This window comes from Piliocolobus tephrosceles, chromosome 10 (assembly GCF_002776525.5).
Source record: "Piliocolobus tephrosceles isolate RC106 chromosome 10, ASM277652v3, whole genome shotgun sequence".
NCBI lineage: Eukaryota > Metazoa > Chordata > Mammalia > Primates > Cercopithecidae > Piliocolobus > Piliocolobus tephrosceles.
Window position 1 is genome coordinate 28,551,826 of NC_045443.1, and position 18,549 is coordinate 28,570,374.

Here is an 18,549-nt window from a genome sequence, read left to right on the forward strand (position 1 = left end):
AGGTGATCCACCTGCTTCAGCCTCCCAAAGTGCTGGGATTACAGGTTTGAGCCACCATGCCTGACATAAACCTGCTTTCTTTATACATCACTCAGTCTCAGGTAGTATCTTTATAGCAGTGTGAGAATGGCTTAATAGACTCATGTAAAAAAAGATATTTTAAAATGAAAACTATTCGTTGTCTACATTCAGCACAAGTTTTAGGGTTATCTGATTCTAGCCCTGTTCACTGTCTTTGAGTTATTTTACATTTACAGCTCTTCATGTGTTGTAGGAACTGATAGACTTGAAATTCTGATTGACTCTACACCTTTGGAAAAAAGCAGTTGCACCTCCCTTTGCAATTTATTTCATTTGTTCACTGTCTATAAATTTGTCCTGCTTTAAATGATTTTTCTTTTGAAGTGGTTATAACATTTGCCTGGTTCCCTCATTGTATGAGTAGAATAAAATCTTTAATATATATCTACTTTATCTCTGTGAGAGTCAAGATTTTATCTTCTTTTTGAAAATCATATTTTGATATTTAAAATATTTCCAAGAAATGTCTAAATGAAATTTTTAAAATAAATTGATTTATTGAACACCTTTGATGTACAGCACACTAATATTTTTGTCATTTCCTATTTGGAGTGTTGCAGTGGTGATATCAAACTACAAACAATGGCAAGTCTTTCCATGATATCTAACAACTAAGTACTTTAGATAATAATTTATTTATTTTTTATTATTTTAATACCAACGTGATATTCTCAGGGTGAAGTTTTCTGATATAAAGGATTGCTGTGTATCTTACATTACATAGTGTCTTGAATATAGTGCTACTCTACGACTGCATTTTGAATAAGTGATTACATAAATGAATCCAATAAAGAAGACAGGCACTGTTTTCTTAAGTGTGTCATTATGTTCTATTGAGTTTAAAAAATTTCTTAAGGATCTAGTTTCCAGAGACTCAGGAGCCAAAAACTACCTCAGCAGGAACCTAACATTTTAAAATGATGTGTTTGAAACATACCACGTTAGCTTAAGGTGTGATATAACTTTTTTCTTCCACTTCAGAAATTGCATAGAATTTTGTTCACTCAGTATGGGCAAGAGTTAAAAGAAAAAAGCCTTTCATTTTTAGATAGTAAATTTGGATAAAAGATACTATGATTTTGGAATATTCCTCCCATATTCTTTAAGCGTTTTAGACTCCTTATATCATTTTTTATTATAGGTTACTTCATTAATTTATTTCTACTTTCATTTATTTTTAGATGCCGTGAGATTTTCTTCTTGCTGTGATATTAAAGAAGCAGTGGGGAATGAACTTTTTAAAATTTTACTTTTTAAATTTTTTATTTTTTTAATTTTCCCATTCAAAAAGTTATATTTATGTTTATATTATATAATTTTATGTTGACTATGCTAGCAAAAGATTATGAGGTCTATTTCTCTGCATCTCTTTTAGAAATGGAAACAATTTTTTTTGTCATTTGCATAATTCTGAAATTTGATTATTGCAATTTGTAGTGTACAGGGTTATCCAAACAGCCCTCTGGAACACTGTTATTCCTCAAAGAAACAAGTAGGGGTGAGGTCTTTATTTATAGTATGCCAATAACTCTAGAAAATAATAAAAAATAACTAAAATGGTAGAAATTTTATCAACGATATAATCATTTTATTAAGGGAGTGATCATTTCTATTTCCTGTATTCCTCCATCTTGGCTTTTTAAAAGCTATTATATATTTTTCCTTCAATTTCCAACCTAGATGTCTTAGATACATCCTAAAATCCATTCTATTACATCTATATATCTAGACATATAATATATAAACATATACATTATATATCAAGGGTCATTTCCTGTAAGGAACCCTTCCTTGGGTTAGAAACAATGATTTTCTAAACACTGACTTTTACCGTTTTCTGTAAATTTTAAAAGAAATGTGTACGCTTAGTTTCAATTTTTTTTAGTAACAGATCTTCATATTTAGATATGCAATTTGTATCTCCATAATCACTTGCAAATTTTTTGTTTTCCATAACAGTGACTTCCCTACATGAGTGATTTTCAAAGGTGTCAACAATGAGCATTGAATAGGAAGATGTGGGTTCAACAACATAGACCTGAAAATACATTTGGGGATCAGAGGTGAAATGACAGTTTATGAAAGCAGGTAGTCACCAGCCTCTAATGTACCTAAAAGATGAAAGAATGGGATTAAAAACGAGGACTCGCTTTGGATAATAGGATGTTTGAATGAAAATTAAAGGCCAAAACTATTTTCTGATTTACAAGTTATAAAAATCATTATTTTATTGGCATATTCCTCTTGAATTATTTTAATCATTAACAGATAAACAGGTGTATTTTTTGGAGTATAGGTGAAAATGCATGGCTATTTTTACCCATGTCTTATTTAGAATTAACCAGAGTTATTATGTTTATGTAAAATGAAACAGAAATGACCACAAACAGAATTACTGGAAAAAATAATTGCATACTGTTTGGAAACTTGGTGCTCCTTCGCCTGTGTCATGTTTTGACATAGTTAGCTTTTTGTGCTTTAGAAGAGGTCTGTCAATGAAAAATGATATGTCCAAGTGACTTGCTAGTTACCCTTACAAAGTTAAAAATGAGGAACTGCCATTCATTGCACTTCTGATTTGCTTTGTAGCTGTGAAGGAATATTGTGCTGACTCTGTATTCTCTAAATCTTAAAAAACCAAGGATTTCACATTTAAAATGAAGCAAATTGTATCTATACTCCTGCTTAAGCCTTGAAAGCAAGCAAATAAACATGTCCAAAGAAACGAAATTTTATAGTTTTCTACTTAAAAAAATTTTGGCTGTGTTTTCGTGGAAATCCTGCCTTTGAAGATTTTGGGCATGAGGACTGACACTATACAATTTTTAATAGACCAAAGAATACTGTAAGCACTTTGAAACTTAAAAAATTGTACCTTGACTAAGTCAGAAGATAACGTTTTACATACTAGAATTTGTAATTTTAAAATTATGTTTATAATTTCCCATTTATTAAGTACACACATTTAAAACATGTATACCATCATTACTATACAATAATATTTTGTGTCTATATACGTGGACAATATTTACCAGGACAGATTTTTTTCTAGGGGTTGGATGTTATAGGACAGTCACCTTAAATTAGTGAAGCTATGTGAATTGTAGCATAGCAAAAAATGTAGAGGTTTATCTGAAAAAAACCTAGTTCTCACTTAGAGGGAAATTATATGCTCTCTTTTTTTTTTTTTTTTTTTTTTTTTTGAGAAGGAGTCTCGCTCTGTCTCCCAGGCTGGAGTGCAGTGGCCGGATCTCAGCTCACTGCAAGCTCCGCCTCCCGGGTTTACGCCATTCTCCTGCCTCAGCCTCCCGAGTAGCTGGGACTACAGGCGCCCGCCACCTCGCCCGGCTAGTTTTTTGTATTTTTTAGTAGAGACGGGGTTTCACCGGATTAGCCAGGATGGTCTCGGTCTCCTGACCTCGGTGATCCGCCCGTCTTCGCCTCCCAAAGTGCTGGGATTACAGGCTTGAGCCACCGCGCCCGGCCGGGTTTTTTTTTTCCCACCAAAGCTAGTTGGCCCCTGTTAGTCTTTACTTTGAAGCTAGATCCTTTCCTATCTTACTAACCCCGAGCATGCTTTGATTAGGGGTTAATGTGACTCCTGGGGGTTGATTATTCCAGTTAGAAAGGATATTGAAACAAAAGTCTTTAGAAGTATATTTTTAAGCAGGTATAGTTATTTTTATTTTTTCTTTGTCATATTTAAAAATAACACACATGAATCTGCTATTTAAGAACTAGAGTGTTACCAATTTCATAATTTTTCTTCTATCCTATCCCTTTGCCTTTGTCCCTGGAGGAATCACTGTCCTCAATTTTATGTTAGCGTTTCCTTGATTTTGTAAAAAAACAAAAACGAAAACAACAACAAAAATTTGTGTGTGTGTGTGTGTGTGTGCATGCATATATATATATGAGCTTTGCTTGTTTATGTGCTTTATAAAAATGGGTTCATACTGTTCGAAATCTTCAGGATTTATATTGTTAACCCAAATTTTTGTCTCTGAGATTCAGTCATGTTGTTTCATGTATCTGCAGTTTCTTTATTTTCACTGCTAAGTAATTGATTATGTTGCAACTCAGGTACCCATTTAATGTCAGTGAGTATTTAGGTTTTTGCCACTTATTTGCTGTTATTAACAGTAACTGGTAGGAACATTCCGATACATATTTTTAGTGGTAGCAAGTCTTTCTTTATTTAGCAGTTTTGCCTAGAGAAGGATTTTGTTGAGACCAAGTTATTTTTCCTCTGATGAGTAATTCTTTAGATGTGTTTTTTTTTTAATTATATAATTTCCCCTTTGCTGTTTCCTCTTTTATTGTGACTTACAGAAAGCTTCAAGAAATGGACAAATAATTCCCATATATACTTCCTTCATTTTCTTCAAAGGTTAGCATTTTACCTCATTTGCTTTATCATTTTCTTCTTTTTCCTTCTCATTTTTCTTATTCTTCTCAGTATTTATTTAGTGTTCTTTTTATTCTTACACTGAGGGCATTCAGTCAAGATACTATGTCCCAAAGTAACTTGAGTTAGTTTTTACCCCTCCCTCTCTCATACTGTGTTATGTGATCAGGTTATTCATTTGCAAGTTCATTTGTTGTTCTTTGTAACCTGTTTAGGATTTCTCATTCCCCTGCCTGTTGATTTCGTTTTTCTTTTATTGAGTATGTGAAACATTAACATGGTGCCAAAAGTTGAGAATTGTATTAAAACCTATATTCAGAGAAGAGAGATTTCTTGCCATTCATTTCTTATCTTTCCACCTCATTCCTGCCTATCTTCCACTATCCTGTTTGTTTTTGGCTTTATCCTTCATACATTTCCTTTACAGCAAATAAGTAGATGTATGTATCTTTGTCTTTTCATATATTTAAGGGCCTTTTGTATGTTTTCATTTTGGTAAATCGTTCACATCTTTTGCTCATTGTACTATAGGATGTTTTTTATTCTCTTAACCTTTTTTTCCCCGTAGGTTTTAAATGTTCTTTATTTATTAGGAATATTGGCCCTTATCTGTGATACATGTTATACATATTAGTTTCTTTTTCTAACTTGTTAGTTGGTTTTTATATTTGTTTTGACAGAAAAAATATCTTATATATTCTGTAGTGAAATTAGTCAGTCTTTCCTTGTGTCGTATCTATAATCTAGCCATAGTTAGAATGCCCTTTCTTATGTCTAAGGTGAAGAAGAACTCACTTATGTTTTCTCCTAGAGTATATGATCTCATTATTAAACTATTTAGATCCCTGATACTATTTGGAGTTTCTTTTTGTGTATGATATATGAGTTTAATTTTATTTAACACATTTTTTTTCCAAACAACTAATCAATGTTCTGTTACTGTTATATTAACAAGCCTATCTTTGACGCAGTGATTTGAAACGCTGCTTTTATCACATACTTGCTTCACACGTATTTGGATCTATTTTTGGAGTTTCTGATGTGTTCTTCTGATCTGTTAATTGTTGCACCAAATAATCTACTATCTTATTTATAGAGGTTCTGTAACATAATTTAATACAGCAAATTTTGATAAATAGTAGTATGTTTTAATATAGTTTAATTTAGTAGATTTTAATAAGAGGGAATGGTATTCCTCATATAGCTTTTCTCTTTTAGTGTTGTTCTGTTCTTTCAAGTTCACTTTTTTAATGTGGCATTTAATGCCCATTTATCTAACTTCATTGTAAAAAACTTACTGGGATTGTATTAAGCCTACACGTTAATTAAGAGAGGACTAGGGATTTTTGTGATAGTTAGATGTTCTGTCCTATTACAAAAGATATCTTTACCTTTGTTTAGGTCTATTTCTTTGTCTTTCAGGAGTGTTTTAAAGTTTTCTTCACATTTCTTGCTAAATTTATTCTTAAGTACTGTATTGTGTCTTTGTTGCAGTGAAAAATAGTTATTTTCTCTACCATTACATTCTCTAAATGGTTGTTTTTACGTATGAATTATATTGGTTTCTGCTGGATAAGTTTATGTCCTCTACTCTACTGAATGCTTTTATTATTAGAGTTAATTTTATATGTATTCTCATGATAGAAACATGAAATTGTTTTCACCTTTTTTCTGTTTTTATGGTGCTATTTCATTTCTCTTGTTTAATTGCATCGATTTGTGCCTTTAGTACAATGCTTAAAAGTTAGAGAGTTAGTAGGCATCCTTTTCTTATTCCTCATCTGTATGGAAACACCTTTAATCTTTTCCCATTAATTAAGATGCTACCTTTAGGGCTGAGGTATATATATTTTATTATCTTAAGAAAGTATCCATCAGTTTCTATTTTCTGATTGTTTTTAACTGAAATGAGTGTTCAATTTTATCACAGGCCTTTCCAGAGTCTGGAGATAATCATACAGTTTTTCTTTTTAAGTTTGTTAATATGGAGTATTAATGAATTCTGTAATAGGTAACCACTCTTGCCATTCCTGGAGTAAGTTCTGTTGGTTCATTGCATATCATTTTAATATGGTGCTGGATTTATTTTGTTAATATTTTATTTAGAACTTATACTTCATTATCTATGTGATACTCTAATCTGAAAATCTTGAATTTTTCTGATTTTCATTGTCTTTGTAAGGTGTTACTATTAATGTTATGTTAGTTGTAGTAATGCTAATGACGTTTTCCTTCATTTTCAGTGTTCTTCTCAATTTTAGAATATTGGGTTTATCTAGTGTTTGAATTTTTGGTAGAAATCCCCTTGAAATAATCTGAGCCTAATGCTTTTTTTGTGGGGTAGTTGCCTAACTTTTTTTCCACAAGAAAATTTATTTTTGAAAGTTTAAAAAAATATTTAGTCAGATCAACTTTTAGAAACTACATTCTTTAGGAATTTTTTCATTTTTCTAAATGCTTTGGTTGATTTACTTAGAAGTCTGTAGAAGAACCTTATTACTTTCTTTTATTTATTATACTTTATGTTCTAGGGTACATGTGCACAATGTGCAGGTTTGTTACATATGTATACATGTGCCATGTTGGTGTGCTGCACCCATTAACTTGTCATTTACATTAGGTATATCTCCCAGTGCTCTCCCTCCCCCCTCCCCCCACCCCACAACAGGCCCCGGTGTGTGATGTTCCCTTTCCTGTGTCCAAGTGTTCTCATTGTTCAGTTGCCACCTATGAGTGAGAACATGCAGTGTTTGGTTTTCTATTCTTGTGATAGTTTGCTGAGAATGATGATTTCCAGCTGCATCCGTGTCCCTACAAAGGACATGAACTCATCCTTTTTTATGGCTGCATAGTATTCCGTGGTGTATATGTGCCACATTTTCTTAATCCAGTCTGTCATTGATGGACATTTGGATTGGTTCCAAGTCTTTGCTATTGTGAATAGTGCCACCATAAACATATGTGTGCATGTGTCTTTACAGCAGCATGATTTATAATCCTTTGGGTATATACCCAGTAATGGGATGACTGGGTCAAATGGTATTTATAGTTCTAGATCCTTGAGGAATCACCACACTGTCTTCCACAATGGTGAACTAGTTTACAGTCCCACCAACAGTGTAAGAGTGTTCCTATTTCTCCACATCCTCTCCAGCACCCATTGTTTCCTGACTTTTTAATGATCGCTATTCTAACTGGTGTGAGATGGTATCTCATTGTGATTTTGATGTACATTTCTCTGATGGCGAATGATGATGAACATTTTTTCATGTGTCTGTTGGCTGCATAAATGTCTTCTTTTGAGAAGCATCTGCTCATATCCTTTGCCCACTTTTTGATGGGGTTGTTTTTTTCTTGTAAATTTGTTTGAGTTCTTTGTAGATTCTGGATATTAGCCCTTTGTCAGATGAGTAGATTGCAAAAATTTTCTCCCATTCTGTAGGTTGCCTGTTCACTCTGATGGTAGTTTCTTTTGCTGTGCAGAAGCTCTTTAGTTTAATGAGATCCCATTTCTCAATTTTGGCTTTTGTTGCCATTGCTTTTGGTGTTTTAGACATGAAGTCCTTGCCCATGTCTGTGTGCTGAATGGTACTGCCTAGGTTTTCTTCTAGGGTTTTTATGGTTTTAGGTCTGACATTGAAGTCTCTAATCCATCTTGAATTAACTTTTGTATAAGGTGTAAGGAAGGAATCCAGTTTCAGCTTTCTACTTATGGATAGCCAGTTTTCCCTGCACCATTTATTAAATAGGGAATCCTATCCCCATTTCTTGTTTTTGTCAGCTTTGTCAAAGATTAGATGGTTGTAGATGTGTGGTATTATTTCTGAGGACTCTGTTCTGTTCCATTGGTCTATATCTCTGTTTTGGTACCAGTACCATGCTGTTTTATTTACTGTAGCCTTATAGTATAGTTTGAAGTCAGGTAGCATGATGCCTGCAGCTTTGTTCTTTTGGCTTAGGATCGTCTTGGCAATGTGGGGTCTTTTTTGGTTCCATATGAACTTTAAAGTAGTTTTTTCCAATTCAGTGAAGAGAGTCATTGGTAGCTTAATGGGGATGGCATTGAATCTATAAATTACTTTGGGCAGTATGGCCATTTTCACAATATTGATTCTTCGTATCCATGAGCATGGAATGTTCTTCCATTTGTTTGTGTCCTCTTTTATTTCATTGATCAGTGGTTTATAGTTCTCCTTGAAGAGGTCCTTCACATCCCTTGTAAGTTGGATTCCTGGGTATTTTATTCTCTTTGAAACAATTGTGAATGGGAGTTCATTCATGATTTGGCTCTCTGTTTGTCTGTTACTGGTGTATAAGAATGCTTGTGATTTTTGCATATTGATTTTCTATCCTGAGACTTTGCTGAAGTTGCTTATCAGCTTAAGGAGATTTTGGGCTGAGACGATGGGGTTTTCTAAATATACAATCATGTCATCTGCAAACAGGGACAATTTGACTTCCTCATTTCCTAATTGAATACTCTTTATTTTTTTCTCTTGCCTGATTGCCCGGGCCAGAGCTTCCAACACTATGTTGAATAGGAGTGATGAGAGAGGGCATCCCTGTCTTGTGCCAGTTTTCAAAGGGAATGCTTCCAGTTTTTGCCCATTCAGTATGATATTGGCTGTGGGTTTGTCATAAATAGCTCTTATTATTTTGAGATATGTTCCATCAATACCGAATTTATTGAGAGTACTTAGCATGAAGGGCTGTTGAATTTTGTCAAAGGCCTTTTCTGCATCTATTGAGATAATCATGTGGTTTTTGTCTTTGGTTCTGTTTGTATACTGGATTACGTTTGTTGATTTGCATATGTTGAACCAGCCTAGCATCCCAGGGATGAAGCCCACTTGATCATGGTGGATAAGCTTTTTGATGTGCTGCTGCATTCGGTTTGCCAGTATTTTATTGAGGATTTTTGCATCAATGTTCATCAGGGATATTGGTCCAAAATTCTCTTTTTTGTTATTGTGTCTCTGCCAGGCTTTGGTATCAGGATGATGTTGGCCTCATAAAATGAGTTAAGGGGGATTCCCTTTGTTTCTATTGATTGGAATAGTTTCAGAAGGAATGGTACTAGCTCCTCCTTGTACCTCTGGTAGCATTCGGCTGTGAATCCATTTGGTCCTGGACTTTTTTTGGTTGGTAGGCTTTTAATTATTGCCTCAATTTCAGAGCCTGTTATTGGTCTATTCAGGGATTCAGCATCTTCCTGGTTTAGTCCTGGGTGAGTGTGTACGTCCAGGAATTTATCCATTTCTTCTAGGTTTTCTAGTTGATTTGCGTAGAGGTGTTTATAGTATTCTCTGATGGTAATTTGTATTTCTGTGGGGTTGGTGGTGATATCCCCTTTATCATTTTTTATTGTGTCTATTTGATTTTTCTCTCTTTTCTTCTTTATTTGTCTTGCTAGTGGTCTATCAATTTTGTTGATCTTTTCAAAAAACCCGCTTCTGGATTCATTGATTTTTTTGAAGGGTTTTTTGTGTGTCTATCTCCTTCAGTTTTGCTCTGATCCTAGTTATCTCTTGCCTTCTGCTAGCTTTTGAATGTGTTTGCTCTTGCTTCTCTAGTTCTTTTACTTATGATGTTAGTGTGTCAATTTTAGATCTTTCCTGCTTTCTCTTCCGAGCATTTAGTGCTGTAAATTTTCCTCTACACACTTCTTTAAATGTGTCACAGAGATTCTGGTATGTTGTATCTTTGTTCTCATTGGTTTCAAAGAAGATCTTTATTTCTGCCTTCATTTTGTTATGTACCTAGTAGTCATTCAGGAACAGGTTGTTCAGTTTTCATGTAGTTGAGCAGTTTTGATTGAGTTTCTTAATCCTGAGTTCTACTTTGATTGCACTGTGGTCTGAGAGACAGTTTGTTACAATTTCTGTTCTTTTGCATTTGCTGAGGAGTATTTCACTTCCAACTATGTGGTCAGTTTTGGAATAAGTTCGATATGGTGTTGGGAAGAACGTTTGTTCTGTTGATTTGGGGTGGAGAGTTCTGTAGATGTCTATTAGGTCCGCTTGGTGCAGAGTTGAGTTCAATTCCTGGATATCCTTGTTAACTTTCTCCCTTGTTGATCTGTGTAATGTTCACAGTGGGGTGTTGAAATCTCCCATTATTATTTTGTGGGAGTCTAAGTCTCTTTTTAAGTCTCTAAGGACTTGCTTTATGAATCTGGTCCTCCTGTATTGGGTGCATATATGTTCAAGGTAGTTAGCTCTTCTTATTGAATTGATCCCTATACCATTATGTAATGGCCTTCTTTGTCTCTTTTGATCTTTGTTGGTTGAAAGTCTGTTTTATCACATACTAGGATTGCAACTTCTGCCTTTTTTTGTTTTCCAGTTGCTTGGTAGATCTTCCTCCATCCATTTATTTTGAGCCTTTGGGTGTGTCTGCACGTGAGATGGGTCTCCTAAATATAGCACACTGATGGGTCTTGACTCTTTATCCAATTTGCCAGTCTGTGTCTTTTATTTGGAGCATTTAGCCAATTTAAATTTAAGGTTAATATTGTTATGTGTGAATTTGTTCCTGTCATTATGATGTTAGCTGGTTATTTTGTTCGTTAGTTGATGCAGTTTCTTCCTGACGTCGATGCTCTTTACACTTTGGCATGTTTTTGCAGTGACTGGTACCTGTTGTTCCTTTCCATGTTTAGTGCTTCCTTCAGGAGCTCTTGTAGGGCAGATCTGGTGGTGACAAAATCTCTCAGCATTTGCTTGTCTGTAAAGGATTTTATTTCTCCTTCACTTATGAAACAGTTTGGCTGGATATGAAATTCTGGGTTGAACATTCTTTTCTTTAAGAACGTTGAGTATTGGCCCCCACTCTTTTCTGGTTTGTAGAGTTTCTGTGTAGAGATCCACTGTTAGTCTGATGGGCTTCCCTTTGTGAGTAACCCGACCTTTCTTGCTGGCTGCCTTTAATATTTTTTCCTTCATTTCAACTTTGGTACTTTTCTCGAGGAGTATTTTTGTTGAGTTCTCTATATTTCCTGAATTTGAATGTTGACCTGCCCTGCTAGATTGGGGAAGTTCTCCTGGATAATATCCTGCAGAGTGTTTTCCAACTTGGTTCCATTCTCCCTGTTACTTCCAGGTACACCAATGAGACGTAGATATGGTCTTTTCGCATAGTCCCATATTTCTTGGAGAGTTTGTTCATTTCTTTTTACTCTTTTTTCTGTAAACTTCTCTTTTTGCTTCATTTCATTCATTTGATCTTCAATCACTGATACCCTTCATCCTGTTGATCGAAATCAGTTACTGAACCTTGTGCATTTGTCACGTAGTTCTTGTGTCATGGTTTTAATCTCTATCAGGTTGTTTAAGGGCTTCTCTACATTGGTTATTCTAGTCAGCCTTTTGTCAAATCTTTTTTCAAGGTTTTTAGTTTCTTTGTGCTGGGTTCATACTTCCTTCTTTAGCTCGGAGAAGTTTGATTGCCTGAAGCCTTCTTCTCTCAACTCGTGAAAGTCATTCTCCATGCAGCTTTGTTCCGTTGCTGGCGAGGAGCTGTGTTTCTTTGGAGGGTGAGAGGCGCTCTGATTTTTATAATTTTCAGCTTTTTTGAACTACTTTTTCCCCATCTTTGTGGTTTTGTCATCAAAGACCCCATCTTTGGTCTTTGATGATGGTGATATAAAGATGGGGTTTTGATGTGGATGTCCTTTCTGTTTATTAGTTTTCCTTCTAACAGTCAGGACTCTCAGCTGCAGGTCTGTTGGAGTTTGCTTGAGTTCCACTCCAGACCCTGTTTGCCTGGGTATCAGCAGCAGAGGCTGCAGAAGAGTGAATATTGCTGAACAGCAAATATTGCTATCTGATCATTCCTCTGGAAGCTTCGTCTCAGGGGTGTACCCAGCCGTGTGAGTTGTGAGGTGTCAATCTGTACCTAGTGGGGCATGTCTCTCAGTTAGGTTACTCAGGGATCAGGGACCCATTTGAGCAGGCAGTCTGTTCGTTCTCAGATCTCAAACTCCATGCTGGGAGAACCACCACTCTCTTCAAAAGCTGTCAGACAGGGACATTTTCATCTGCAGAGGTTTCTGCTTTTTTTGTTTGGCTATGCCCTGTCCCCAGAAGTGGAGTCTACAGAGGCAGGCAGGCCTCCTTGAGCTGTGGTGGGCTCCACCCAGTTGGAGTTGGAGTTTCTTGGCCACTTCGTTCACCTACTTAAGCCTCAGCAGTGGCGGGCGCACCTCCCCCAGCCTTGCTGCTGCCTTGCAGTTAGATCTCAGACTGCTGTGCTGGCAATGAGGGAGGCTCTGTGGGCATGGGATCCTCCCAGCAAGGCGCGGGATATAATATCATGGTGTGCCGTTTGCTAAGACCCTTGGTAAAGTGCACTATTAGGGTGGGAGTAACCCGATTTTCCAGGTGTTGTGTGTCATGGTTTCCTTTGGCTAGGAAGGAGAATTCCCTTCCCCCTAGCACTTCCCGGGTGAGGCAATGCCGCGCCCAGCTTTGGCTCTCGCTCGTTGGGCTGCACCTACTGTCCAGCACCCACTATCTGAGAAGCCTCAGTGAAATGAACCCTGTACATCAGTCAGAAGTGCAGAAATCACCTGTTTACTGTGCTGCTAACGCTGGGAGCTGGAGACTGGAGCTGTTCTTATTCAGCCATCTTTGCACCACCCAATGTTACTACTTTCTAGTTTCTTCTGTTATAATAGCTATATTCTCCTTATCATTTAATTTTGTATTGTTAGCTACTATTTTGTTTAATTTTCATTTGAAATCCAGGATTTTGAATAGTTATATTTACCCTTTTTTCTTATTAATCAACTTCACTGATTGCAGTATCTTTATTATTTTCCTTATTCTACGTTTTAAATTTTCTTTTTTGTTTCTTTTTTAGTTTGAGCTGGGAATTTAATTTATTTTTTGATTGAAGTGTTCAGGGCTATGAAGTTTTGTTTCTAATCACTGCTTTAAATGTTTCCCATTTATTGTTATGCAATGGTTTGTCACTATTTCTTAAAAATCTTGTAGTATCTTAACAATGGAAAATTAGAATTATTTTGTGCTTGGGTGAATAATGGGATAGATGTGAAAAGATTTCTAGAAAAGCTTGTTTTGAATGTTGCCAACTTACAACTTCAGTGACATCTTCCATTTACTGAATGCTTACCATGTACCTGTCACTGAGCTAAGTGGTTGGTATACATTATCTCATTTAAGCTGTACAACATCATTTTGAGCTACCTATTATTTCCCCATTTTCGCAAGAGGAAACTTTGGCTTAGAAGAGTTATTGTAATTTGCCTAAGGCTGCATAATGCATAAATTGTTAATGTTTAAATTTGAACCCATTTCTGACTCTAATGCCTATGGCTTTTACCTAGAGAATAATATTGTGAGGTCACAGAGGTACTGAAGAAACGTGGCATAGTCAGGGAATGTTAGTAATACTGTGTGACTGGAGTGAAATTAGCACTTAGTGGTATCATTTCTGGCTTGAGCAAATGGTTTTTTGAGGTATTATTAACTAGATGGAAAACATGAAGCAAAGCAGGTCTATATAAGATGATAGGCAGGTTTGGTATATCTGTTGGACACCTGAATGAAACTATCTGGTAGTAAGGTGAGTATAGATCTAGATTTCTGCAGAGTGATTTATACCAGAGATGTATTGAGTATCATTAGCTTAGAGGTGGTAATTTAAATAATGGGTTTTGAAAGTGGTAATCCAGAATATTCTGTGCAGTGAGAAGATCAGCAGATATATGAAATATTGAAACTTGAGGTTTATTGGAGAAAGAGCCTGAAAAGGAATCAAGAAAATGGTAGTCAAAGTGTTAGGTAGAAATATAGGAGATCTTGTGTAACAGGGACCAAAGGAGGAGTTTTAAGAAAAATGGAGGGTCATCATCATGTTCTCTGAAGAACTGAAGAAAGATAAGATCAGATGTGTTTATTTAATTTAATAGTATCTGATATGGCAACTAGTATCTTAAATCCAGTGGAGTGATGAAGATTGGGTCGAGGAAGAAGAAAATGGCGACAGGGGTTATGAACTGTTAAGTAACTTGGTTATGAAGAGAAAGGGTCATAGTACAGTACTAGTTAGTATGTGACTCTGGGTACCTTCATTTCCTCTCTCTACTGTCCTCCTTCAGCCTCTCCCTTTCATCTCTTTCTTTTCCTCTTTTCTTTCTTACTTGCTCCCACTCTTCCTGTATTCTACTCACTTTCCCTCCTTTCTCCCTAAGATGATACACTTGAACATTTAATGTTACAGGAGAAGAATTTAACTTGGGACAGCATGACATCTTATCTTATGCCTATAAATATGAATAACATACATAAATATTGAAATAGGTGTTAGATCAGAATGAAACTGTTAATAGTTTCTTGAATACAGGATCACAGCCACATACATACCTTTAAATAAACATACTTGCTTAATAAATTTTAATAATATTCTTTAAAATAATAAAATATCAACACTGTACTAAATGCTTTACATGTTTTCCACAATTTAAACCTTATCAGCAAAATCTCTGCCCATTTTATAGATGAGGACACTGAAGCACAGAGAAGTTAAGTAACTTGTCCATTGTTCTATACCTGGTATGGTAGTGTGGTTCTAGAGTCTGTGTTCTTAACCACAAGGATGTATTCCTTCTCTGTCCACTATACTAGTTACTTTCATGCCTTTAAAAATTCATTAGTAGTATTTTTGTTGTAAATTATGATACAGAATTAGAAGTGGAAATATTTTGACGTTTTGAAGAAATCTCTTTCACTATTATACTTGTATAGAATAGTGAAGGTTAGAAAAACATAATTTCTGAAGTGGGGATACCAAGTACAAACATGAATTAAAATTTCACTTTTCTGTATTTGAGTTAAGAATTGAAATGCCTGGCCGGGCGCGGTGGCTCATGCCTGTAATCCTAGCTCTTTGGGAGGCCGAGGCAGGTGGATCAGCAGGTCAGGAGGTCAGGAGATCATGACTATCCTGGCCAACATGGTGAAACTCTGTCTCTACTAAAAATACAAAAAGTTAGCTGGGCTTGGTGCTGAGCGCCTGTAATCCCAGCTACTTGGGAGGCTGAGGCAGGAGAATTGCTTGAACCCAGGATGTGGAAGTTGCAGTGAGCCGAGATTGCACTATTGTACTCCAGCCTGGGCGACGGGGTGAGACTCCGTCTTTAAAAAAAAAATAAAAAAGGAATTGAAATGCCTGGCCAGGCGTGGTGGCTCATGCCTGTAATCCCAGCACTTTGGGAGGCTGGGGCATGTGGATCATGGGGTCAAGCGATCGAAACCATCCTAACATGGTGAAACCCTGTCTCTACTAAAAATACAAAAAGTTAGCCGGGCGTGGTGGCGGTTGCCTGTAGTACCAGCTACTCCGGAGGCTAAGGCAGGAGAATGGCGTGAACCCGGGAGGTGGAGGTTGCAGTGAGCTAAGATCGCACCACTGCACTCCAGCCTGGGCAACACAGCGAGATTCTGTCTCAAAAAAAAAAAAAAAAAGCCGTCGGGTGAAGCTAGACTATATTATATATTATGAGACACATAATGTTTCAAAAATGCAATATTGCTACCTAATAAAAATGTATTTAAGATAATTGAATTCAGGCCGGGCGCGGTGGCGCAAGCCTGTAATCCCAGCACTTTGGGAGGCCGAGACGGGCGGATCACGAGGTCAGGAGATCGAGACCATCCTGACTAACCCAGTGAAACCCTGTCTCTACTTAAAAAAATACAAAAAACTAGCCGGGCGTGGTGGTGGGCGCCTGTAGTCCCAGCTACTCGGGAGGCTGAGGCAGGAGAATGGCGTAAACCCGGAAGACGGAGCTTGCAGTGAGCTGAGATCTGGCCACTGCACTCCAGGCTGGGCTACAGAGCCAGACTCCATCTCCCAAAAAAAAAAAAAAAAAAAAAAAAAAAAAAAAAAAGATAATTGAATTCTTAGAATATCAATCACAAATTGATGTATTTGTTATTTTGTTTATATCTAACAGCCTTATAAATGTCTTTCTTCAGGGAAACATGCAATTTCCATTGTGAACTGCCTTCCAGAGTTTATGGTAGAACTTCACTGACGTTGCTACTGATGCCAATGTGGAATAAAGGTCTTTATAGTTTAGAAAGTCAAAATGTATGAATGGGCTGTACCAAAAAATGACTCACTTTCCTTATATTTTAACACACCTAGTACGAACTTATTTGAATTTTTAGAAAGAACATTTGAAAATCAAGTAATATATGTACGACCTGTTTATCTTGCTCGTATCCGTACTTTCGTCCTATGTCATACTTGATATTTGGGTTTCCTTTCAGAACTTTCATATTTGAGCTCTAATCACAATCTAATTTTTTTTAAGCTAATTGAAAAAGAAAAATTATTATTTTTCTGTATGGACAATTCAAAAAACTTAAATTGACTTTATTTTAGCATGAAAATTCTTTAATTTGTCACAAAAGAAGACCATGCAGATATTGTTGGATTAGTTGTTTCAAAGTAATTGATTTTTTCCCTTACTCATTTTATTGTTATAAATGTTAATTGGTTGACTTGCCTACCGAGTTGTAAAGCCATTGAGTACATGGGTGCATCTGTATCGCTCACTGGTGTCTCTTCAGTCCCTAATGCCTATGACTGGCACTGGTAGGCACTCTAGTGCTTTTTAAAAAATTAAGTCGGTTTTTCTGAATGAAATGAATGAATATATTATATATATAATATATATATTTTCTCATATATATGATATACTCATATATATATATGAGTATTTTCTCTATGCTAGAAATGTGCTTCTTATGGCACTATTACACTAAGACTTTATAAAACTATTTTGTTTGCCTGGATCTTACATGGAAATGTCATGTTAAATTAAAAATACTAGTTTTACCTCTTAGCGATTAGGCCCTGAGAAATAGTCATAGAATCCTGATTTTTCACTCTCATTGCTTTTACTTTCCTTACTTTTCTCTTTTACTCTGTTTCAGCTTTCTTCCCTTCAACCTGTTTTCTCTTTAATAATCCTATCCTTTTTGTTTTTTTTTTTTTAGTATCTGGAGTCCATCTTTCACCATCTTCTCCTGAGATTGTACTGGACCATGATCACTCTTCTGCCATTGGCTGCCTCTCTTCTGATGCCATTATTTCATCACCAGAGAATACACCAGAAAATAGCATTATGAGTCAGACTATTCCTAAAGCACAGGTAAAGACAAGCATATTTTTAAAGGAGATGTGCACTTAAAAAATTGCCTGCTAATTTAATTGGTGTTTTTTAAGTTTCTTTTTTAGCCAATTTGTCTTAAAGAAGTATTTCTGCAATAGAGATTCTAATTTTGAGGCTAATACGTAGAATTCAAAAAAACTAGATAATATGTTTGTGTTTCGTGGCACAATTGCAAAATATTTAAGTAGCCTTAGTTACCAAAGTATGATTTGAGTATCTTTTATTAAACTTTACTTGGCTTTGCATTTCAAATCTTGAACTTGAAAAGGGAAAATAATACAAAGAAGAAAAAGTATTTCTCTTTTTAGCAAATCTTACCACATGTTTTCAGGTATACAAGCAACTATTTCAATTTTAGGGTAAAAACCAAAAATATAGCAGTTATAAGGTTTATTCATTCAAATATTTTTTAAACCAAGCACTTATGCTAGCTGCTGGAGGTAGTCCCAATTTCTGAAGTGTTGTACACAATTTTGAGTCACCTGTTAATTTTGCGAGATAGTGATGATCAATAGAGGTCATTGATAAATTTCAGAGTTCGATTTACAGTTTAAAATATAAACGAATTTAGGTCTGTGTGTAAATTTTAAGAACTGTTAACAACCAGATATGTCTATCCTTATTCATACATTTTCAAGTGTAGGAAAAAGTTTTAAGTCTTTTAGTGCGTTGGTAGCAAATTAAGGAATACATTAGATTTCAAAATTAAGAGGAAATTTTGTTTCTTACAGCAAAGATTGGGTTGTTGTAACAGTTTGAGGTCTTCTCTTGATTTACTTAAAGGGTGAAATAATTTCAGAACCTTTTCAACAACTTAATTTCCAAATGTGGTTTCTAGTGCCCTTTGGATGTT

General features: G+C 35.7%; 1 protein-coding gene across 8 annotated transcripts in view; it reads left to right on the forward strand.

The window, feature by feature from the left end:
- The window catches only part of CCDC91 (coiled-coil domain containing 91), a 363,292-nt gene that overhangs the window by 97,012 nt on the left and 247,731 nt on the right, over window positions 1–18,549 (forward strand). For 7 of the 8 annotated variants that reach the window (XM_026457081.1, XM_026457085.1, XM_026457082.1 and 4 more), the window contains one exon: window positions 17,521–17,675. In XM_026457081.1, coding sequence (XP_026312866.1) covers window positions 17,521–17,675 — 155 coding nt within the window. Of the gene's footprint in view, window positions 1–16,491; window positions 16,581–17,520; window positions 17,676–18,549 lie in introns of all 8 variants that reach the window. The other variant, XM_026457083.1, reaches the window with a different exon arrangement.